The sequence below is a fragment of the Solea solea genome, chromosome 20 (genome assembly GCF_958295425.1).
Source record: "Solea solea chromosome 20, fSolSol10.1, whole genome shotgun sequence".
Lineage (NCBI taxonomy): Eukaryota > Metazoa > Chordata > Actinopteri > Pleuronectiformes > Soleidae > Solea > Solea solea.
Window position 1 is genome coordinate 4,527,960 of NC_081153.1, and position 24,352 is coordinate 4,552,311.

At 42.8% G+C, this 24,352-nt stretch overlaps 2 protein-coding genes across 3 annotated transcripts in view; both read left to right on the forward strand.

Moving 5' to 3' along the window:
- The first annotated feature begins 1,621 nt into the window (after positions 1-1,621).
- Positions 1,622-16,572, forward strand: topaz1 (testis and ovary specific TOPAZ 1). Of its 2 annotated transcripts, XM_058618549.1 has the most exons (21): positions 1,622-2,109; positions 4,257-4,391; positions 4,881-6,870; positions 6,965-7,011; positions 7,563-7,654; positions 8,901-8,947; positions 9,025-9,071; positions 9,188-9,246; positions 9,820-9,906; positions 10,005-10,062; positions 10,172-10,323; positions 10,438-10,530; positions 10,612-10,727; positions 10,842-10,893; positions 10,981-11,152; positions 11,244-11,344; positions 11,520-11,685; positions 12,921-13,073; positions 13,158-13,361; positions 14,611-14,797; positions 14,928-16,572. In XM_058618549.1, the coding sequence occupies exons 1-21, from the start codon at positions 1,749-1,751 to the stop codon at positions 15,124-15,126; spliced, it is 4,518 nt and encodes a 1,505-aa protein (XP_058474532.1). In that variant the 5' UTR covers positions 1,622-1,748; the 3' UTR covers positions 15,127-16,572. The 2 variants fall into 2 exon arrangements, with proteins under 2 accessions (XP_058474532.1, XP_058474531.1); XM_058618548.1 differs by having other exon boundaries at positions 4,257-6,870.
- Positions 16,573-19,161: 2,589 nt separating this feature from the next.
- trim71 (tripartite motif containing 71, E3 ubiquitin protein ligase) overlaps positions 19,162-24,352 on the forward strand; it is a 31,195-nt gene continuing 26,004 nt past the window's right edge. The window contains 3 exon segments of the mRNA XM_058618736.1: positions 19,162-20,837; positions 20,840-20,926; positions 20,928-20,993. Of these exon segments, the coding sequence (XP_058474719.1) occupies positions 20,247-20,837; positions 20,840-20,926; positions 20,928-20,993 (744 nt within the window). The 5' untranslated portion in view covers positions 19,162-20,246.

Here is a 24,352-nt window from a genome sequence, read left to right on the forward strand (position 1 = left end):
GTTGAAGGCTGATGCAGAAATTAAACCGTGCATTGCGTCACCCCAAAATCTGCAGTATCATACGAGTTATTGGCTGCTGCACGTCTGTTCTGTTAGTCATGCATAACCAGACCTCTCTCTCTCCACTGTGCTGTGTCAGCAGAGAATCTCCCTCTGTGGATCCTTGTACAGTATAATTAAATGCTTCATTAAGGTGTTAGCGAGGCGTCACCATTCCTCACGATCTGAGCAAATAAGTGAGAAATATTCTGTTGTTTCTTTCGTTTACCTATTAGCACACATTTGTTTGAACATGTGAATGGATGTGTTAAGTTACATAAATTTTATTAATTTCACACTGGGTAAATTCCCAATTTGGTTTATTAGAAAGTAGCAGTTGCTTGTAATGCTGTGATGCGTTGTGTTGGATTAAAAGTTATCAAAATGAATGATAAATAAATACATTTATTAAAAAAATAAATACTATCCCTTTCTGTCATTAGAGTGTTCAAAGTGGAGATATTGTAAAAGTGTGTGTGGTGGTTAGATATGAAATAAAACAATTAATTAACCAATCAGCCATAACACTAAAAGCGCTATCTGTTGTATATCTGACACGTTATTATTTCTCTGGTACTTTCTGTGTAACATTTGAAATTCTCTAGAAAATGTTTTGTTTATTTGCTACATGGAATATTTTATAATCGCTTACAATAACAAACAAATAATGTCAATTTCTTGATAAGTCATTTATTTCTGCACAAGACAACACCTATGCGTCCAGAAACTAAACTTATCACATGTGAAATAAGGTAAAATTAATTATTTTACTCCTTAATTGTACAGTGTGAGGACAGGAGCAGAATAAATGTACTATGTTCTCCACAGAAGGTGCAGCTAACATCAATATCTTTTCCCTCTTTTTAAGACAGATTGTTGTTTATTTTAAAGGAAACTGCTCTAACTTTGTTAGTGACATGGAACTTAATAGGTGGTACAAGTGTATTTTTTAGTATGGCAAGCCTTTTTTCTTTTAAACATTTAATCTTCATTTAAAAGGTTGATTAACTTGATGACCGTGATTTGACCTGTGAAATTGAAGGGACAGGACTCCAGTACACATAATTCTTAACTGAGCATCATCTGGTAGGTAAAAGTTTTGGCTCTGTAAGTGAATTGTAGATAAGTTTAATTCCAGTTTCATATATCTGACATTGACAATGACATTATGACTGGTCACAATTCAAGTACAAGATATCTTTAATTATCCTCATTTGAAGATATCTAGATATCTTGAATTAAGTTTCAGATAGTCCAAATGATGTTAATATCTGAAACTGGAATTAGAGATATCTACAAACCGCATACACATGCAAGGCAAAAGTGATGTTGCAGCATCCTATATACTGATTATCAGATAGATTATGGGGTGTTACCATTATCTTTAAAACCTTGAAATAAGGCAATGACACCTGAAGGAAGACATCAAAAACAAGTGAACATGTTGAATTACAAACCGAGTCAAAATGGCGCCGTCAACATAGTGCATGCGCACTGTGGCTAGTAGCGGCACACCTGGGTCCCCACGTCAACTTGTAGTTCACGTGTTTGACCAGCAGGGGAAACATGAACGCCAGACCAGAGTTGACGCGGTCACGCTTGTCATGTTGTAGAAAGTTTAGGCGACACTTTGTCAGGCGGAAGCACTTTGTCAGTAAACACACGAAGAAGGCCGAATTTGCTAATTGTCGACAGTTTGTCATGTCAGCATGTTTCCATCCTCCAGCAGGGTCAAACTAAACCGAGTCGCGCTAAAAGACCTCGTCGGAGTTAAACTTGTGCCGCGGCGGAGGCGAGTCCCGAGCGCGCTGGATGACCTCACTGCAGACGCCGCCGAGACGCAGAACCAGGTGGAACGACGCGTCGTTCGCAGCAGCAGCAGCAGCAGCGGCGATGATGGACCCGGCGTCCACAAGTGTGTTCCACAGACAGAGGGCCCAGAGACGGAGGTGACAGTGGCGGCGGCGGCGGACTGTTGCGGAGGTACGATAAAGGCAAAGAGACGAAGACAGGAGTCACGCAAAGAGGCATGTCATGTGGAGACTAAACAAGAGGGAGCCACCACAAGAGGCAAGTGTCTCCCCAGCAAAACACACAAGACCCTCATACACATGGTAAAAGTGAGATTACACAGTTGAACCTTAAAAACATGATTAAAGTGTTGTTATCCGGTTGCTAAAGGCGGGGACAGAGCAGAGGTCAGGTCCGCTGCTGATGCCGCCCCTGTTAGCTATTTTTCTTTTAAGGTTGATTAACTCGTTTTATCGTGAGTTGACCTGTGAAATTACAGGGACTGAACTTTAACATATTGTTAACTGAGCATCATCTGGCAGGTAAACATTCTTATCTAACTAGCTTTTGGCGTATTTCTATGTTTTTACAGAACTTTACATGTTGCTAAGTTAGCCGCAGCAGCGGCTACGGCGAGCCGTGTTAAATATTTAAAAATGAATCGCAAATTAGAAGTTTGACTGTCTGGAATTACCATTACAGGTATGTCTGTGGCGTCATTTTCATTAGTAGTAATTTCATTGTGAAGACTGTCTGTGACGTCATTTTTACTAGTCTTAGATATCCATAATTCTGTTTTTGCTAGTCAGAATGACTTTTTGCCATTCATGTGTATGTGGTTCGTCAGTGTAGATATGACAATTCAGTTGTTGACATCTGAAACTGAATTGTACATATCATTAATTCCAGGTTCAGATATCTACAACGTAATTATGACTGTCTGAAAGTTAATTCAAGATATCAATACAATGTAGATATCTTCAAATGAGGATAATTGAAGACATCTCAAACTTGGAATTATGACTAGTCATATTGAAGTTGTAGATATCTGCAATTGAATTGTAGAATTGCAGTCTTTCTGACGAGTAAAAACTGAATTACAGATATCTGTAACCGAAGTTTTGACTAGTAAGAGTGACAGATATTGGTAATATTGGTTTGTCATTATAGATTTCTACAATTCAGTTGTGGATATCTGTAACTGAACTGTAGATCCGATATCAACAACGTCATTAGGACTATAGTCACAATTCAAGTTCAAGATATCTTTAGTTATCCTACTTGAAGATGTCTACATTGTACTTTTTAGATATCTTGAATTAAGTCTCAGGTCAGTCAGACTGAAGTTTGTAAATATCTATAATGACGTACCCCAGATACACGAATGGCAAAAGTTACATCTTATGACGTGTAAAAACTGTATTACGGATTAAGTCACTGTGGTTTTGAGATTATTGGGGTATGAATTGACCATGTTAAATAGCAGTTACCATCAGAAGGTGTTGTTTGCAGCTGTAAATATAATAACATAATTATTCCATTATCAATAAAACAAAGGTTCAGTAAATACCCGTAAGCTCACACTCTGAGCCATAACACAAAATTGCTTTGGATATTATACCTCAGAGTTGCCAAAAGTACTAACAAGTGCTTTGTATTTCGCTAATAAGGGAGTTTAAAATCACAATTGACTGAACTGGTCAGCGCACATGATCCATCAGTTTGTTATTCACTAATCACGCTAGTTTGGAGTCTTGGTTTCTCCACTTTGATTGCCTTTGTGAGGCCATTATGATAGACTGTTGTTTTTTGCCATTCTTTTGCAATAAGCTTGATTTATCAGTTGGATTAATGTGGATGCAGGATAATTAGACTACGCATTAATGAGTGGAAATAAGCTTGCATATTTCTACTGGGTTAAGTGCAATCATCTCTATTTAATCAGCTCTCCTTTAAATCTCGCACTTTGTGAAACGGTTGGTTAAGGAGAGTGTAATGTTTGAGGACCCAGAAGACGGTCTCATTGACTAACCTTTGAAACGCTCCGTGAAGCAGCTCTGCCTGTGAACTTTTACAAGTACTAAACATTTAGACTTTACTTTTGTTATTTGTTGATATTCTGTCCACACGGTGGAATAGTGTTTAGTGCTGTTGCCTTGCATGGGTTTTCTCTTGGTACTCCAGTTTCATCGCACAGTCCAAAAACATGCAGAGGTGTGAATGTGAGTATTTTATAGGCAATTATGGATTTAGTTTTAATCAGATCCACTCCAGAATTTAAATTTACAGGGTTCTTGTTTGTGACCAATGCCTGAATATGTTTTTTAGTGTTGAATGCTGGAGACAGTGCTGCCCTTTATTTTTAATCCATAGTGCTAAATGTTATTATGTTATTGCTATCTGTGACTTTTTATTTCCACTTGCAGAATATGGTAAGAATACACCCCCACGCCCGACTGGACATGCTGGTTCAGAAGGGTCCTTGAGGAGAGCCGTCACACCCTCGTGCTGTGTTCTCTGTGGGGACTGTAAATTTGTCTCCCCTCGGAAGAAGACACTGGGTAAGAAAGAGTGTATGAGCATTAGCCAAAGCCCAGAGCAGTCTACAGCCGGATCAAAGATTAAAGAAGGACATTCAGTCACTAAGAATGCTAAGAAGCATTCTCAGTATCCAAAGGTGACGCTTTGCGACATTGCTAAACATTGTGATGTCTGCAGTAACGATTGTGGCTATGTGTTACCTGATGTTCTCAAGACCAAGGGTGTGCCCTGCTTCAAGCGAGACATCAGAGCTGGATTTCGGCTCAGGCCCGGTTGTTTAGGGCCTCATAATCCGAAAATTGAGCAACATGCTCTGGATGGAAATGGCAAGTTGTGTCCCAGGGTCCATTCCGAGAAGATCGTCTGTCGTCGTCAAAGTCTGACTAAAAACCAGAGACGCCCGAAAGAACACGCAGACGCAGAGATTTTAACCAGTCGCACCTCGTGTGATTTCCTCAAAGGCCGGACAAGTAAAGCCTCTGCAACTTGTTCTGCTTCTCTCTTATTAGGTTCAAACAAGGGGAAGCGCAGGACTAGCATGTTGGACAAAGATGTTGAGGAGGTCCTTGGGCCACGATGTGACGTTATGGGAGCGGAGATTTGCAGAGACAAAAAAGCCAACCTTGGATGTAGCATTACAAATGGGAGTTTGCCCTCTGTCCCTGAATGGGTGAACAATAGTTGGAATGACACAGCAAAAACTGACTTTTCAGACCAGGAAGAAACATATTCTTTGGCGTCTGGTGACAGTCAGGCCGTATGCAGCTCTTATAGATCGACTGTGAAAGAAAATGGACTCCAAGAGCAACCTTTTGGGCCGAGAGGTAAACCCACAGAGTCTGATGTGGATGAGCTAGAGTCATTCACCTGCCAGAGGGTGAGGCCCTATTGCGGGAAAATACAGAAAATAAGTTTTTCTTGTGCACGGACATACATGGCCTGGCCCTTCTACAACACCACCCGCGCTGGTGGTACTACAGCCTGTCAAGCGGAGATCATTCATCCATCTGCGAGAACAAACAATGACTCTGCAATGAATGGTAATCCCTCCGGTTCACCGAGCAGAGGAACCAACGACATGATCCCAAATGCACCTACAGAGAAAGGGGTTGGCAAAAACACGGAGTTTACACATTGCTTTACAGATGCTGAAGAACCACCAGCCAGTCCTTTCTCGGACGTGGCCGCGTTTTCCACACCAAGTCAACATGGAATGGAGTCGGGCATTAACACAGGCTTGGTCTCCTCCGCGCCGGTTAACGAACCAGCAACTGACAACTCTGTGTCCACCTTGTCCCCCTCAGCACTGGGTCTGAGCGACTGGGAAATAGCCACTCCTGTGCCATCTCTCTTCACACATGGTGGTTTGAGCAGCCTCTTAGCCACACCACCATCTGTCCCTCTGTCATTGTTTCCACTGTTGAAAGTTAAAGGTGTTGAGTTGTTGGAAGCTCATTCTGCAAGCACCTCACCGATGTCCTCACCAAAACATTTTATTAGAGGTGTAGAAAAGCCGTTGTTCCACTCTGAAGAAGCCCAAATGACTTCATGCTGTTCTTCACCTCCATCGTCATTGGTCGCCTCGTACATTTCTGACTCCTTTCACTCACGTGAATCCTTCCTCCTCCTGCCTCAAGACAACCAATGGAACTATAGAGAAATTCTCACAGAGAGGAGCCCACCACACCTGAAGCCGTATAATATGACTAACTCCATTTCATCATCGCACATGATCAAAGAACGGGGCGAAGAAGACACCAACACCAACGAATTTCTACTTCCACCACTGTTGTCTCCTGTCACTTCACCGCACAGGCACTTGCGCACAAGATCCCTGACTTGGAGCCACTGCTGTTCAAAACAGGAAGAAGATGATGATGACGAAGAGGAGATAAATGCCAGCAAACCCAAAATCTTACCTGGACACGACATACCCCACGTTGGTGAAGGTGATTACCAACACGAGGAGAAGTATCTTGACCGCCAACAGTGTGAAGAGATTGATGGAGTCTCATGTAAATCTTTATCTCTGTCTTCTCACTGCAGTGCTGGAGGTTTGAATGATGGCGATGATCAGACAGACTGTGATGACAATAAAGAACAACAAGGTTGCAGAAATTCTCACAAAGTTCCCCTGGCTCCTATATTAGAGGCAAAGCTCATCTCAAGTGTTTCGACACAACCCAGCTCCTCTCCAAGTAGTGATGAAGGGATGAGTTCATCTGATGAAGATGAGAAATTAAGTCCTTATGAAATAATGGGCAGTGAGACGGATGAGACCAAAGCAGACGCAGCTGGAGACACAGAGCCCGGCATTTTGGATGAGTTGTCAGCTTATGAGCTGGATATCCTGCTCGTCGATGTCACCCAAGAGGATCCAGAGCTGTTTGAAAACTTACCAGATAAAAGTCTGCTAAAACTGGGCCCCACAAGAGTCAGTGAAGCTCCGAAATCCAGACCACCAAGGATGGATAAAGCATCAGCAAAATGTAACCACAGGTAAGAATTGAGTCAATGAATACAATATTTTTTGAGTGATTGTGCTGTTTGTTCTTCGTGAAACTAGTATATCCTTTTTTCCTGTGTGTTTCAGAACACCAGTTTTTGTAAATGTTCACCGTGGCAGTCCGGATATCGCAGGTACGATCACTGCACCACTTCAAATCCATGTCGTATAGTTTGGGCCTTGTCTACAAAAGGTAGTGGAGAATTGGTTACCAACTTGGCTTGTCAGCAGGGTAGGGAATTTACTTTTTCAACAGGGTTTTTTTCCATGGCAATTTTGTCAAATGTTGGGGAATACCTTGTTTTTTTCTACCAGGGTACTGTCAGGGTTCTCCAAATCAAATTTTAGACTTTTTTAAAACCTTTCTCATACCACTTAATACAACCTTTAATGCCAACTGCACTACCAAAACAGGTTAAAGGAGATGATAGAGGATCAGTATGGATTCTCAGCTCGAAAAAATTGTTAGTTAAGCAATTTATGCTGCATGACAGACCAATATTATATTACTTTTATCCAGTACAGCACCTTTAGGAAACATTATATCCTATAATCTTTACTATTTATCTTTTCAAGGACATTTTGCCCTGACCCTGCTTGTCAGACACTTGCATCCGTTTCACAACAAAATGCTTTAGCTTGATTTTTTTTTCCCTCTTCTTTTCTCTCCGTTGATGTTTTCCAGAGGAGAAAGGCAGCAGACCCTGGAGACCTCAGGGCAGCAGCAACAACCCCTCCAACACAGGACTTGCCTCAGACAAGCAGTCTGGGAACATGGTAATGCAGCAGGGTCTCCACTGCGCTGTGTCAATGATGGAGAATGATTTGGTTGCACTCATTATCATCCTGCTAAAAGGAGGGAAAAAATGTTTTAATGTCTTTGCACTGTATTTCTCTGACCAGTCATCATCATCATCACCACCGTCTTGGGTGGTGCTTAAGCCCAGGATGTAGCTGCTGCTGTCAGAGTAAGACATGGCAAACTGACTGGAGGTGGTGGTTCTTCTCTCAGTGAAGATAAACTAAAACATTCAGATGGAAGCAAAGGAGTGTCCCCGTGTTAAATTTATACCCAGAACAACATCAGACACTGGTGCAATGGAACTTCTTTTATAAAAAAGCTTCAAGCTAATTTAAAGTAGGGCTGCAACTAACAGTTATTTTCATAATCTATGAATCTGTTGATTATTTTCTCGATTCAGAAAATGCAGAAAGATGTTGGTCAGTATTTGTCAAACGTGGAAATGATGATGTTTCGTTTTTGTCCACAAACCAGAACGATTCAGTTTTAGTGATTTTATTTGTTATCTGTAGCAAAGAAACCAGAAAATATTCACATTTAAGAAGCTGAAAAATCACAGAAACTTTTTTTATATTTTTTAGAAAACACTCAAACCGAATAATCGATTATCAAAGTAGTTGACAATCAATTTAGTTATCGTTTCAGCTCTAATTTAAAGCTTTGGTTTTAATTTATATCGGTGTAGTATTTAAACGAGATGGATTATTACCAAAGTTTACCAAACCATCTAAGTTTTAACTACTGAACTCTCATTCAAGGGTGAAAACTTTAAAGAAATTAATACTCGAAGCATATTTGTTGCAAGCTGTGACACATTTGGAGCAATAACAGACTTTTACAGTAACAAAGAGTCCACTGCATTGAGACAAAGTGTCAATGGACAGAAGTCTAGTCTCATGTCAGGCGTGTGACACTTTGACGCCCCTGTAGAATCTTCTCTTAGAGGATATTTTCCTGGACAATGTGATTGATTCACTGTCATGTTCTCCCTGTTGCTTTCTTGATTGTTTGAGCTGACGCTCTGACCATTTACTAACAACTACATTTGTCAATTTAAATTCTCCTCCTTAATCAGATCCATCCATTATCAAAACCAGTGAAAAAGTAGCACACGAAACTGTCTTCTGAAAGAGTCGGCTGGAGATGTGTCGAGCGTCGGAGTCTAAATCAGGCTGAAGTACTTTAGTAAAACAAGTGAATCTGCTGTGTTTTTATGAACAGGTTCAGTCTGATGTCAACAATAATCACATAGGTGACGGCCTGGAGAGGTACGTGCACACATCACATGAAACTTTGCTCATTCTGTCTGTCGGTCTTTGAGCGTTTATGTTCATGTTTGCTACAGGAGGAACTCCCCATATAACACCCCCCCACTTAAGACATTAAGAAACGGTGAGGAAGAAAATGTCAAAGAGAGACAACATCTCATCTCAATTAATTTCTCACATAAATTTTGTTTATAACTTTAAGAACCTGTTGTTGTGTTTCTCCCTCTGCTCTTCACTCAGGGCCGTGGAGCACAAACCCAGCAAACACCATGGATTTTAGGCGCCAGAAATCTCCCGCAGTAAGAGTTCCTCAAGATTCATAAAGACCGATTAATCGGTTATCAAAAGTAATCGATTAATCGAGTAATTGTTTCAGCTCTATTTGAGATGATTATTGTCTTGATCACATCTCTACAGACCGATATCATGCAGTAATCATTTTAAATCGTTTTTCAAATCAGAATAATGATGTAAAAATGACTCATATTGCAAATTCCTGTCAAAAATAATCACAATTAGATATTTATTGAAAGTCATTCAGCCCTCCTGTAAACTGGTGATTTTGCATTAACATCCCATTTTCAGGAATCATAATAGCAATGTTAGTTAGTGGTAGGAAAGCAGTACAGAAACGCGTCTGTGTAGTTAAGCATTTTCTCTAAATGGGACGATTTTAACTTTGGCTTCATGTACAACTGCAACAAAAACTGTGTTTTCACATGAAAACGATGTGTTTCAGCTGCAAAATATGGATACAGGAGTAATCTGTATACATCTGGAGCAGGATTTGTGCATTTTTAAATGAAAATAGAGCAGTGTGGATGTAGCCATTCAATAATAACACGGCGACTTGTTCTCCTCTAAACCCTCAGTACTGCAGAAAGTATTTCAGTGAGTCACTGTCCTGTGGATTCAAAATGTGTCGATTCCAGCATGTGCCTGTGGAGGGCGATGAGAAGGTACTAAAGTGCTGTTATAGTGTTCTTTCTCATTTCATCAACACCATCTCTGGAATTCCACACATAATCCCTGTGTTGTTTTTCCCTCTCTTTTTCAGTTCTGCATTGAAAGAGTGTCACAATTCATCAAAAATACAATGTGTCTCCAAAAAGCAGGTGAGTTTGTTTTTTTAAATCATATATATTTATTTATCTCCAGTGCTGTTTACTTGATCCTCCTTTTTTCATTCCTCTTCTATTTTCCGTGTCTCCTTCCCGTTTTCAGGAGCTGTGTTTATAGGCTACTACCAGAACAACCCACCTGGACTGTATTTCTCTGTGCCGGTGTTCACGTCGCTCCTCTGGGCTCTGCTCAAAGCCAACATGCTGTCCGACGTCCTCTCAGTCCTCGGTGTCAGCTTGGCCTACAAGATCGTGGTGGGTCTGGCTTTTTAATCCCATCTCAGTTTCAGTCATGAATGCCACGCTGCAGTACAATCTGTAGTCCAGTGGAGGACAGAACGTTATAAAAGTAAAACTCTCTCCCACTAGCCTGACCATGAGTTCCTGTTGGCCCTCTTCAGGGTTGTGAGAGAGAAGGGCCTCATGGGTTTCATACATGAACTCATGCAGCTCACACTCAAGGTATCTCAGCAGCTCATACACACTTTACACTTTACTGATCTCTGTTTGTACATATGTAATGGGGTTATTTTGTGTTGACAGATGGCCAATGAGGGTCTTGTGTTGAGTATGGATTGGCTTGAATGTGTAAAAAACTCCCCCGAGCTCCAGCATCTGCTCCGTCCAAACTCTCCTACTTCAGTGTCTGCTAACCACAAGTAAGTGGAACTTCCTGCAGCTCTTTTTTGTCCTGAAATGGTGTGATTTCAAATATTTGAGTAGAAGCAGCTGAATGACAATGACGTGTAGTAATAATAATTGCTATCCACCAGTGCTCCCTTTCCAGAGTGCCTGAAGTTGGCTCACTCTATTGTGGAAATAGAGGTGAGTAGATTCAATTCTTCTCACCTTTTTATTCACGATATTTTTCATTGTACTTCAACCTGGCTTTAATTTTTCCTGTCTCGTCAGCTTTGTACCAAGCAAGAGGACTGGAGGTGGATGGGAAAGGTTTTCACGTACATCTGTCAGTCCAGCACTCATCCCAATAATGTGGAACAGATCTGCGGTCGCATCGCTATCGCGCTTCTGTCCGAGAGCAAGGACAAACTGTCTCTGCCCTTTGCTGCCTTTGCTGAGACGGGTAAAAAAAAAAAGAAACATTGAAAAAAAATACACGTTTAAAAGCGTGAGTGGAGAATAAACCCTGCTTCTTTGTTATTGTCATATCTCAGTGTGTCCGAGTGAAGGCGAAGAACCGATGATCAAGAGCTTTTTAGGCAGAATTGGTGTCTCGCTCATGTTGAGATACCACAAAACACATCAGTGGGCCAAGGTAAGATAAGCCCCCTCTCAAATAACGTGTGCATTTGCATTCCAGTTACTTACAAATTGGCTTCTTTATACAGATGCTGTGACAGGTGGAACCTTTTTAGTAACAGCTGCACAGAAATACAGCAAGCAGCTGTTGTGATATCACGTGTGTTTGTGTGTTTTGTCTACAAATGTAGGGACAGAGGGTAGTGGAGGTGCTGTGCCTTTCAAAAATCAGCTTCTCCACTCTGAAGGGCTTGTTTGGGAATGAGGATGGAGCGTCACGCTGCTCCCTGGTCACCGTGGCTACTGAACTCTTCCTGCTCAGCGGGAGTGTGGAGGGAGCTCTGAACACACTCCGAGGTAATGGAGGACGATGGAACCGCAGCAGTGACGGGAACAACGTTAATAGATAAAGAGGATCCACATATTTGATTTTGATTTGGTGCTGTACAAAATGTCCTTGGAAACTTGAGTTGTGAGACAAAAACAGATTTTATTGCTTTATTTTGCTATTGACTGGAAACTAAAGTCTGTGTGTTGCATTGCAAACTGCTCACTCCAGAGTCCAGAAAGAAAATCTGCGATTGTACATCACAGCACACAGGAGTTGTTAATCTGCTGCTGCCTCCATCAGCAGAAAGTATGAATGTGTTAGTTTTTAAGACCCTTCCTTTGGGTTAAACAAACAGTACAAACTGAAAATGTGGATTTTTCTCTATGGACTTTGGTTTTGGAGAATGAGCAGTTCACAAAGTCCTGCTTTCAGTCGTACTGATGCGATAAACATATTTTTTTTAAGTCCAGTCACATTTGAAAAGTGTTTACCTATCCCTTTAAGTGTAGTGATGTCATGATAATGATTAAAATTAGAGCTGGAGAAGGAAATGGAGTCGTTGAAGACCAATATAGCCGTATATGTTTCCATTGAGTGGAACGGTTCAGTTTGGTACGGTACTTTTTTCCCCTCTGCGTTTCTATTTGAAATGGTACTAAATATATATGTGTGTATATATACACCTGTGTGTGTGTGTGTGTGTGTGTGTGTGTGTGTGTGTGTATATATATATATATATATATATATATATATATATATATATATATATATATAATGTAATGAAAACAAGCTTTCTAATTTTTCAGCTTCTCAAATGTGAGAATATTTTCTGGTTTCTTTGCTCCATTTGACAAAGAAATCATTAAAACTGAATAATTTTGGATTGTGGACAAAATAAGACATGAATAGAATATCATCATTTCAAGGTTAAGGAAACGCAGATCAACACGTTATTGGATTATGAAAATAATCTTTAGACCCTACCATTCCGTTATTTGGCGCACCCTACCAGAGCAAAATGGTACCAAGAAAACTAAAGGTAGTGTTCTCAGCCGAGATGCAAGCCTGACCCAGGACTTAACTGTACTGTACCAAACTGAATCGCACCATGGTGGAAACACAAACATATGGCTGCTCCAAACAGAACTCTGATACATTAAACTGTTATTTAATGCACTCCAGAAATGCAGTATATTATCATTCGATATCTCCTGTACTTCTGTCAACAACAAAAAAAACCTGGTTGCATTTGTGAATGCAGAAAACCAGTGGTTCCTGAGTTCTCACTCGTGGCCATGTGAGCCCGCAGATCTGGACAGCAGGAGTCATGTGTTGATGCGTCTGGCTGAGAAAACCTCTCACAGGGACACGCTGGAGGTTCTCTCTAATCTCCCTGGAATCAAAGAGTCGAGCGGTGAGCGAACAGCGAGATGTATAAAGTGTTATGATAATGCCTTCTCATCCTACAATTCTTAGCCATCTGGTTATTTTCCTCCAGACTTGATCAACGTCTCCAGACACAGTCCTGTGTTCAACTCTCACCTCCAAGTGTGTGTGGACAGACAGATCCTCCCCGTGGCCTCAGACACTGTGGACTTCATGTTCTCTAAGAACCTGGCCGTGGACCAGTCTGTACTCCACATACTGTTGCACAAGCTGGGCAAACAAAACCTGTGGCTACGCGCACGGGAAGTCTTTAGACGTAAGTATCACCTATTTTATTAATATGAAGCGTAGAAGAATCGCCTCGCCCGTGTAATTACGTGAAAAAATTTCAACATTTCATATGAAAGGCCCAGTGTGTAACGTTTATTGGCAGAAATTGAATGTACCTCTCTATTTACACCAAGTGTGATGGAGTTAAGCAACTAAGTCATAAGGACCAGTAGAAACAAACCTATTATAGGAAGAAACTGGTGCGATCAGTGTTAGTAATAACGAGCTGATATCAGTCATATTACTGCCTGGGTTGTGGCCAGGCAGTGAAGAGCTTAAACTTTTACGCTTCACTGCTTTAGTGCAGTTTGACGATTTAAAGAAGAAACCTGTTTGTCAGCAGCTGTGCACATTTGCATTTATGAGTATTTGCAGGTTCATGCCGTCAGTTATGCACATTTTGATTGGTTAGATGTGTACCAAACCTCAGTCTGACAAAATAAAAGCAGCAATGTTGCTCAACAAAATCCAGACACAACAAAAAAACACCACTAGTGTGCGTTTAAAAATAAGTGTTTTATATGTACTTTAGGCAAGGGACTTGCTTTATGTAGGCCGCCATCAGTTCCTCAGCTCCACTCCGATCACACGCCCCGGTTTATACAGTAGAACAGTATATCAGATTTTCCTCCAAGTACCACCAGAGGAAACTCGTACCACAGTTTGAGAACCATGGACGAATGCTACTTCTCCACTACATGGTCCCGGCGTGACCATGTTGCTTTACCATTAGCGATACAGCTGAGCCCATTCTATGGGTGATGTCGTCAGAGTGTCGTCACAGGAAGAGTCATGAGCGCGATGTGCGACACAAGAATCAAAGTGAACAATGCCGAACCGTAAATCAGTTAAAAAGACTTTAAAACCCTGAAAACTTGGCGTTAATCTCCAACATTTAGCAAAGGAAATCTATAGCGACGAGCCGCATCACAACCCCTGCCGCCGTATTTCAGTTCAGTGACTGTGATGGATGGAGTCTGTGCTCCGATCATGCAGGAAGTACTGGACTAATCTTTGTAATTAACTGATTCTAATGATTCAGTACATCGAAAACAACTGCTTTACAAGTCACTAGTTACTAGTTTGACCCCGGCCACGTTGAGGATGTGATGGAAAACCAACCAACCATGTCGAGTCGAGTCGAGCTGTGCCGAGGCGAGGCGTGCTGGGACCATGTAGTGGAAAAGCCGCATTAGACAGTTGTAAATTAAAATTCACTGGTGTGTGTGGGTCAGACTCTCTGAGTGTAGGTTACTACAGCAGCGTGTCGGCTCCGCCTGGTTTCATGACGCTGATTGTGCCGTGTCGCTTGGGGGAGGTGGAGCTGGCTCTCACCTTTGAGATGTTCATCGCCGTCAACGCGACGGCCGTCCTCCAGCTCCCGGAGAACACCACCTCCTGCCTCAGCATCACTCTCAAGAGGTAACGTTCATTGTTTGCGTGGGTGTGACGGCGACGCCTCGTCTGCGCGCGCATGCGTGTGTGTGTGTGTGTGTGTGTGTGTGTGTGTGTGTGCGTGTGTGTCACACTCCTGCTCTTCCTACTCTTCCAGGACTCAAAGTGGCGAGAGCGAGTACCTGTCCGCCGGCAGCCGCCTCCTCTCGGCAGCTTGTGTCCCTCAGCCCAAACTTACCGTTCACTACACGGCAGTTAACTCCTCACAGGAGCAAGTTTTCACACTGGACATGTCCTCCGCTCGACGGTGGCTCCGTCACAACCATTTATGGGCCAGTGAAGTGTGGACTCATTGACCCGCAAACACTTCTTTCCCTGGAACTCTACCTGCTTCTGCTCCGTAGACGTCTGACTCTACAAACCAATGAAATCTGGTAAACGAACAGCGTTTCTGTCGACTGCTGTGTGTTCACACTCATGTTCATAATCCACAATTAATCCACAAAGACTGATGCCAGAACCTTTTTTTATGTTCAGATTTGTGTTAAAATATGTCTTTGTTGTTGTTCTTTCCTCGTTGAGTTCTTTTAGCTGATGGGTCGCTCATTGTTTGCATGGTTGTCGTCGTGAGGACTGGACCTTGATTGTAAATATGTTGCTATTATGTCATATATATTACCGATTTGTCATAAACGCCATTGTTGTCAGTTCACACCTGTGATTTTCTTTTGTACGACATCGTTTTTATAAGAAGTTGTTCTGGTCCAAACAGATTTGACTCTTGTTTTTCTTGACAGACAAGATTTTTTATTTTAGAGCGAAACGGCTGCTGTTATCGTTGGTCTACAGTACCGTCTTTGCAGTGTTCATCTTTCTTTCTGTGGAGATCATCTCGTCTTTATATTTGGTGGTTGCCACAGTTACTCACCTGGAGTCATCAGCAGACTATTCCTGTTGTCGTGGAACGTGTTTCCACGCTACACTTATGTCGGATCCAGTGGTGCCGTCTTCAGTCTTCGTTGCGTTGCATTGGCAGTTATTTAAGTCGAGTTCAAACTTTATTTTGGCGTCTTTAATCCAAATGATGGCAACTTTTTTCAGCAGAAATAAAATGATGCACAGTTTTGAGAATATTGTTATCGAGTCGATAATGTCTTTTACACACATGTGGCTCATTTTGTGTCTTGAAGCAATGAGCAAATGTTTGAAGTTAGGGCTGCAATTAACATTTACTTTCATGACGATTCACCTGTTGATTCTTTTCTTCATAAATCAATTAGTTGTTTGCGCCATAAATGTTGAAAAATCTTGTTTAGTGTTTCCCCAAAACCCCAAAATGATGATTATTCAGTTGTAGTGTTTTTTTTTGTTATATGGTGCAAAGAATTGAAAATATTTACATTTAAGAACCTGAAAGGTCGACAAAAACCCTCAAACTAATCAGAACAGTTAATTATCATTATTAATTATTAATTGTGGCAGCCCTTATTTGAAGTAGAAACTCCATGCACATACCATGTGGAACAAAATATTTTTGTAATTAAATAAATACAAAGATGCTACAGAGCTGTTTCACCACCAGGGGTCAGTGCTGGGCTGCAAAGAGGCGACCATACACATTCACACAACTCTTCCTCAACAACACACTAAACAGAAGTAGAGTTTGCTGGCAAATGTAGAGAGAAGTGGACGTTTGTCTTATAAGGACAAACATTTGTCCTCCCCTGTTGTTTTTGGTTTCAGAGGCAAGACAACTGTAATATTAATCTGCTTTCTCTCTACACTCTCCACTTCTATTTTCCTTGAACAGAAAATAAAACATTATTGTGAAAAAGTTCAATGTTTTTCCTTCAGTTTTTAAAGAAAGTGGAAATGTCATAAATCATAGATCCGTTCCACTAAAAATGTTTCAAGCAAATGTTCGGCCTGTCTTATAGGGTACAGTATATTCAAATTAAGAACCCTGAAGACTTGAATATTTCTTATTACATGCCCATACACGGTAATATTAACGATAGGATGTTTTGGTGTGTCATTACAGGCTGTTGGGAGACGTCGCATGAACATGTGACAAAGGAAGCTGATGTGACTGTTTTATGTAGACTTTCACCACCAGAAGCTCAAAGAAAGGAAGAAATTATGATTTTAATTAGTTCAATTATGACATTTTAACATTATTTTTCTGCCCCTCTGTGTCCATGTCACTTGCTTTTGGCTTCTCCCTCTTTAGGGGTCGCCAGATAATTCTCGTTTTTGGACTGTGGGAGGAAACTGGAGAACCTGGTGGAAACCCCCCCCCCCCCCCCCCCCCCCATACACACACACACACACACTGGCAGAACATGCAAACTCCATGCAGAAAGGTCCTTGTTCTGACCGGGTCTCGCTCCTGGGTCTTCTGGCTGAAAAGGCAAGTCCATGCTCCTTAATAATGACTGCCTGTCTTTTCCTTGTGAGCTCAGGGACGACGTCAGAGTAAAAAGGAAAAAAAGGAAGCCCCCTGAAGACCTTCACGAGGAACAGACACAGAAACGTCTATTAAGATGTCATGTTCATGTTCATGTTGTTCGAGAGCCCCCCCCCCACACACACACGTCAGATGATGTAAATAGTGGGCAGACGTCAGTGTGTATGTCACCCAGACATGGAGATCACGCTCATGAAGAAGTGTTTGTGTGAGGATCTGTAACTCTCAGACCTCACATCGTGTACAAGACGCTTCATCCGGGACAGTAGCAGTGTGTGAACTATCAGGCTTCATAGACTATTCCATCATTGGGGGAATGTTTTCCCACTTTGATGTGTCATCATAACCTCTGGCACCCTTTCCACACATTCATCCCTTGCCCTGGCCCTTCCTTCCTTCCTTCTTTCCTTCCTTTCTTTAATCACTTTCGCAAGAGTTGCTGTAAATCAAACTCACCATCAGTCACTGTTGTTTTTTTTTTCCCTTCGACTGTGAGACAAACAGTGTCACACACGTAACCTGTGATGAGTAACGTAGCTTCACGTGACGTTACGTAGCTTTTGTTACATTGTGTCCCCGAGTGCTTTATCCTCGTCTCAGCAGGAAACACAACAACACACGAGTGCAACAAAGCACAACAGAGAGAAATTCGACAGAGTTGTGCTTTCAGAACACCTAAAACATTTACTTGAAGCTTTTCTTTTGGAATATTTTATTTTCAAAACATATACATGAACCCTAACCCTAACCCATAGCTCCAAATTCCCTCCCAGACCCTAAACCCACCCCCAAAACAGACCTACTCAATAAGAGCAGGTCATTCTAAATAAGTAGATGAATAAATAAATACAATTCAAGAGGCAATGCGATCTTATTCAGGTAACCAATGGTGTGTCAATCCACTAGCTTTTGTATGCGAAATCTGACAAAGGTATTACATTACATTACATGTAATTTAGCAGACACTTTTATCCAAAGCGACTTACAATAAGTGCATTTAAACATTTGGGTACAAATAAGAGCTAGAAGTAAGTAAGAGCTTACTTCTAGCCCTGGCCCTTCCTTACATAGTTACATAGTGTCTCAATATAATATAATAAAAGTGTCATATTCATTTCATTTCTTAGATTATTTGTGATCTTTTCAAGTGCGATGCAGCTATTTATCTGCAAAAAATTATGTTTTAAGTAGTATTTGTATAAAACTGCCATAAAATAAAGATAATTGTAGCCCTTTTTAAGGGTACATGCATGGGGCCAACAAAGAAGGAAAACAGCAGAGCAAGTAGAGGAGAAAGTGAATGTCCAGGCCACCGTAGTTCCCTGATGAGATTGGGAAAGTCAAAGGGGCTTTTGATAGAGGATTGGATTTAATTTCAAAATGCTCTCTGGTGTACAGAAAAAGGGCTGATTCTAAAGAAACCAAATGATTTTTAGTTTGAAGCACTTATACACTTTCTACCAACAAACCCTCCCACGTGTTACACACAGGAGCTTTAAAGTCAACATTAGTGGGGGTAAACGTGGGGATAGAGCTCAGAAAAGTGGCTCAGGAGCCTCAGTAGCTCTTAGCTGAGCTCCTGCAGCTGAAAATGCTGGGCTTCACTTAAACCCTAACACTGTACAAACACCAGCCCTAATTAACTCCATGTGCTGTATATCCTGTGGAAGAACTATACATTTAATATAACAAATGACTCCGGGTTTTATTTCATTTCATTTCCTTCCACATTCCCCGGTTTAATTTTGAAAGAATTACGATATTTTCAGCTGGAGGCCAAACTCCCCCGCACACACCCCACACACACACACACACAGCTTGTCTGTCACTCTTTAGCTGACTGCGGTCGTGACCACGCCCCCCTCGTTGTCGGGCACGAGCGTTCGGCGCGCACTCCTCTCAGGGCGGAAGTGGGTCCTTTTTTTGCTCAGTTGGACTACAGCGGCTCGAGGAGCTGCACCCTGAGCAGCACGCGACCACACACACACTTAGTCACACACACCTTCTAGTAGTATTTATGTTAATTCCCACTACAGTAAACAACAACAACAACCAGGGAAGGAACGTAGTTGAGTTCCGCACGGTCGCTGGGCCGAGTTTCTCCCAGCTGTTGGGCACCGTCGCCGGAGGAAAACCCTGCGCATTCCTCCACGCAGAGAGAGCCCGAGAGCGAGAGCAGCCGACGCACTGGACGGAGGCAAGGAGAGCTGGAAACGGCCTCTTAACGAGGTGCACCCCTGAATTCACCCACGAAGGCTCGTCACAGAGGTCCTGTTAGATGTTCGGGCTTTACCCGCGTCTGTTTTCGGTGCCCTGACGTCTCGCACCGCGCCATGAGATCCTTGCTTTGATGAATAATTTACGGTCTCTCGGTCCGAGGCTCGTGCTGCTACTACTAACCGACAGTTGGCTGCGCCCGACGCCGCCTGGACGAGCCCTAATGGTGGACTAGAGAGACGAATACAAGCGCAGCGAAGACACGGGCTTAACAATTGAGTGCAGAATAGAATTTCCCAAAGATAAAACACATCTCTGAACTCACCCGGTTGCTCATTAGTAGCGCAGAGCTCCGTAGTCATGTTGCCGAGTCGATGGGGGAGGAAAGACGGAGCTCCGTGTACTTCAACGCCGATCCAGTGTCGCTCCAGTTTCGGGTTTATTTTATGATCCTCAAAGAAGCACAATCGGACCTTTTCTCTCCCCTGACTGTCCAGTGTTGTCCCGTTGCTGTGATTCCTCTTCAGACGCCTTACTTCTCTGCATGTATCTTTTTTTGTTACCTCAGAAACTCTGTTTGACTTGATGTTTTGAAGAACTGCTACCTCCCTGTTTTGTCTCATACAGAGAGGAATCTGTATGTTGTCGAGCACCGTTTTCACTTTTTGAGCTGACTTAAAATACCTCATGAATCTACCTCAATTAGCACACTATTTTCTACGCGTAACAGATGAATACTTAACGCTCGTCGTTGCTGCTCATCTTGTAAATTATTGAGCCTGTATTTCGTGAATGCTGGACATGGCGTCATTCCCAGACTCGGACCTGCAGACGTGCCCGCTCTGCAAGGAACTGTGCGGATCCTCAGCTCCCATCTCCTCGAGCTCCTCTACCTCATCTTCATCCTCACATACCTCATCGTCCTCCAGCCAGACCACCAGGAGACTCCACGTCCTGCCCTGCCTCCACGCCTTCTGCAGGCAATGCCTGGAGGGCCAGCGCAGTCCTGGGGACCCACTGAAGCTGCGATGCCCCACCTGCGACCAGAAGGTGTCCATCTCCGAGGCCGGGGTGGACTCCCTGCCTTCCTCCAACTTCCTCTTCAGCAACCTGCTGGATGTGGTGGTGAGCTCTGACGACCAGATCCAGAACAAGAACGGCCACCACCACCTCCGGGGAGGCTTAGGTGGAGGCTCCACAGGCTTCCATCGTCCTCATGCAGGCCTCCTGCATTCCCACCACCTGGGAGAGCCTCAGTGCAGCTCCTGTGATGAGGAGAACCCGGCCACCTCCCATTGCCTTGACTGCCAGGAGTATCTGTGTGACAACTGTGTGCGGGCTCACCAGCGCGTGCGGCTGACCAAGGACCACTTCATTGAGCGCCTGGGCGAGAGCCTTCACCTGGGCCGGGTCAACTCCAACAGCAACCAGGGCCAGACCGGGGTGTCGGTGTCCCTCGCCCAGTCCCTGCAGAACAACTTTGCCCTGCTGTCACTCTTCCAGGACCACATGAGCTTCTGCCAGCACCATGACAATGAGGTGAGTAGAGCATGAAATAGCAGTTGGTGCCTTGCCATAAAAAGAAAGACAGAAGCCAGGCTGTATCAGTCCATCAAGGGACACTTACATGCACATCACACATGTACATTAAACGGTTTAGCACAACATTTTTGTGGCATCACGCTCACACAGCTGCTTGTCCACTACGTAGTGTGCACACTTTCACACATTTCATCGACCTAACTTCATATTTATAGCACTTATCCTCAGCAGGAGTAGAAGGATAAGATAAACACCTCTATGGTGTAATAGCATTATGTGTGTGGAAGCATACTAGGGGCCATATGGCCTTAGGTTCAAAGGGAGCTGAGTGGCTCTTCACCCAGTTCTCTGGAGACAAACGGGCACGTGTGTTGAGCTGGATTTACACACACAGACACACACGCATACATACATACACACTCAAACACACCATGTGCACACATATGGACACACACACATACACACTTGCAGGCATGCAGTCTGTTAATCTGTACCACACCATCCATTCAGGGCAGGGGAGAGGCCCATGTAGTAACTGCACACATGTTTCTCTGACCGTTAGAAGTCCTATCCAAGGACGTATTATGGAGATGCAGTTTTTCCTCTGATAATGGTGAAAGACGAGTTGGAGCTGAGGCCCAGCGTTCTGTTTTGGACCATGTGATGGGGGGAGTGAACTACAAAGGCGGTTACACAGGAAACCAGCACTTTTTTTTGCTTTAGTGTTATGGTCAGGAAGAAAAACAAATATCATCCTGGGGAGGAGGAGGAGGGGGATACTGAAATGTCATTTTTTGAACCACTTCTGGTTTCTGTTGAGCAGAAGCCAGTTTGTCCTGCTGCTGGCCAATACTCCTATTGTTCAAGGGCAGGCATGAGGGGAAAAAGGGTTTGTCCATCCTCATAAGTGTCCTAAGTGCAGAGACAATTACACAGTTTATTTACACGCACTATCATAGTTGAGTTTTAATTGGACTGTTTACTATCCCATATAACCAATTAAAAGACTCCACACATGTACAGCCAAACATTGTGATGCAATGTTGCCATTAATTGTTTACCTTTTTTAAAAGCAGCTCTGCGTCCAGAGCAGCAACATGGACAAGTTAATTAGCCGCTATTTCTTCGAAATAGTAGATACTGAATACTGAGATTTTTATTTACCGTACACGTCTCAGAATAACGGAATTATTTCACATAGAGTTTTCCTCTGTTGTGTAATTCAAGAGCTGTGTGCAGAGCTTCTGTTGGCCTTTTGCAAGCACATGATGGCGATAGTTTGAGCTTTTGTTCAATTGTTATAATCGGCATTTTCTCATTTATCACCTTGATCTCCAAATCAGAGGAGTTCACCTTTTATTCAAAGCTACACGGAGACACTGTAGAAGGGCTGAAGAGCCACATGGAGCTCTAGAGCCACAGGTTGATGGACCATCTAAAAAAGGCAGTCAGAAGCAGCCATAACACGGGTAGTTTGTGACTTAGCAGTGCACATTCCCACCTCGACAGACATGCAGCTCTCCTCGTGGAAGACGGACCTCAGCATGACACTCATTGTGTACCTGTCATTTGGGTGCGCGTGAGAACGCGCTGCGTATGTGTGTTCACTGGGCAATCACAATAATCACCTCTAATTGACCTGACCCAAGTGCCCCCCCGCCCCCACCCTCCCCGCAACCTTTGCCACTGATGGACTAGAATCTAATTCTGTTGGAATACTGACTCCAAAGGGTTTCCCCAACACTAAAGAAGACCACAAGCTTGAGACACGAGAGACAATGCTGCTTTGAGTCTGTGTGAGTGGACGAGGCATTGGTCGAGGCAACTTAAAAGCAAATTCTGTGCATGAGACGCGGGGGCGGCGGGGGGGGGATACAGAGTATAAGATATAAGATACAAAGAGCTGTGTTTAAGATGGAAAATATCTCTTAGTTAAAAAAGACAACCTGAGTTCTAATCGGTGTGCACAAGAAAGCCAATGTGTCAATAAATGACTCACTTGTCCTCAGTATAATTAAGAACCTGGCTGCCTCCCCTCCTCCCAGTCACAGCTCCCATCCAGTGCCAGTAAATAGGTGGGTTCTGTTTCCCAGTAACGGCTTCATTTCCCAGTAATGCCTCGTGCACTGTGCTTCAGCCCTGGGGGGGTGAATGACACAAGAGAAGGCTACTCTTTCTTTCTTGGCTCATGAACATTGAGCTCACAGAGTCATTGTCCATTATCCTGCTCCAGTTCCATCAGATGTTTGAATTCCTCACCGTCACCATCATCAGCCTGTTGGAACGACCAGTTTATACTTGTCATATATGCTAATTTGATGTCAGGAAATCCGTTTAAAGTGTTTGCTTAAGTTTCCTTAATCCGCAGGTTGTTCATCCAGTGCAAATTTACATAAGACTCTCATTTACATTAGACGATGTTTATTTCCCACATTATGTAACACCCTTCGTGTGAGTCTTAAGAGATGCTATTGTTTTGAATGTTATTGTCCAGTGAAGGAGAAGGAGTTATTTCTGAAGTCTGGAATATTGTGGAAACTTCTTGATAGAGAGAAATTCATCGGCCGTTGATGCAAGAAATGTTTATTGCATACAGAGGGTGGTTGTTTCAGTTAAATTATTTTTTCCACAGTCCACTAAATGGCAGAATTTGCCATATCCCTGTCTGTTGATTTATCACTTGCGTGCAACCAGAAGAAAAACAAATTTTAACACACTGAGCTGCGGGTGATGGTTACAGGCACCAATAATAAATGTAAGACCACAAGAAAAATGGAAAACGTCTGCACACACTGCGAGTGTTGAGATGATTGTCTAACATTGTGAAAATATTAATTTTTAACTTTCTTTTTACTGAACAGTAATGACAGTAGCTCTATTATTGTGAACAACCAGCTCCATTTCTGAGCTGCTGCTGCTACGACGGCTTAAATAAATACAGTGTTATAGTTGGCCTTTTGTTAAAGTCGTGTGTCTTGCCAACTGTCACTCTTGGCCAACAGTAATGGATACATTTCAGTATTTAAATATTTTGAAGGCACATTGTTAATATAAAACAGCTGGGACTCGCCCAACAGGATTTGCTGTATGTGAACGTGTGATAAAGCTCCTGCAGGGACAAGGCAAGGTTGGAGAGAAGGTGTTGGTGTGTGTGGTAACATAGTTTAATATGATGTCCATATGTTCTACTGGACTATTGTGCAAGCTCACACTAAAAAGATTTGGTTTAAAGCACATCGCTTTCATATCGCTTTTATAACGACCTGGCAAACTCCACCCACCTGCAGAGTGGACAGCCTTCATAAAGAGTCATGCGTGTGTCTTAGGTGCGTACATGGTCTTGTGAGTCATGTTTT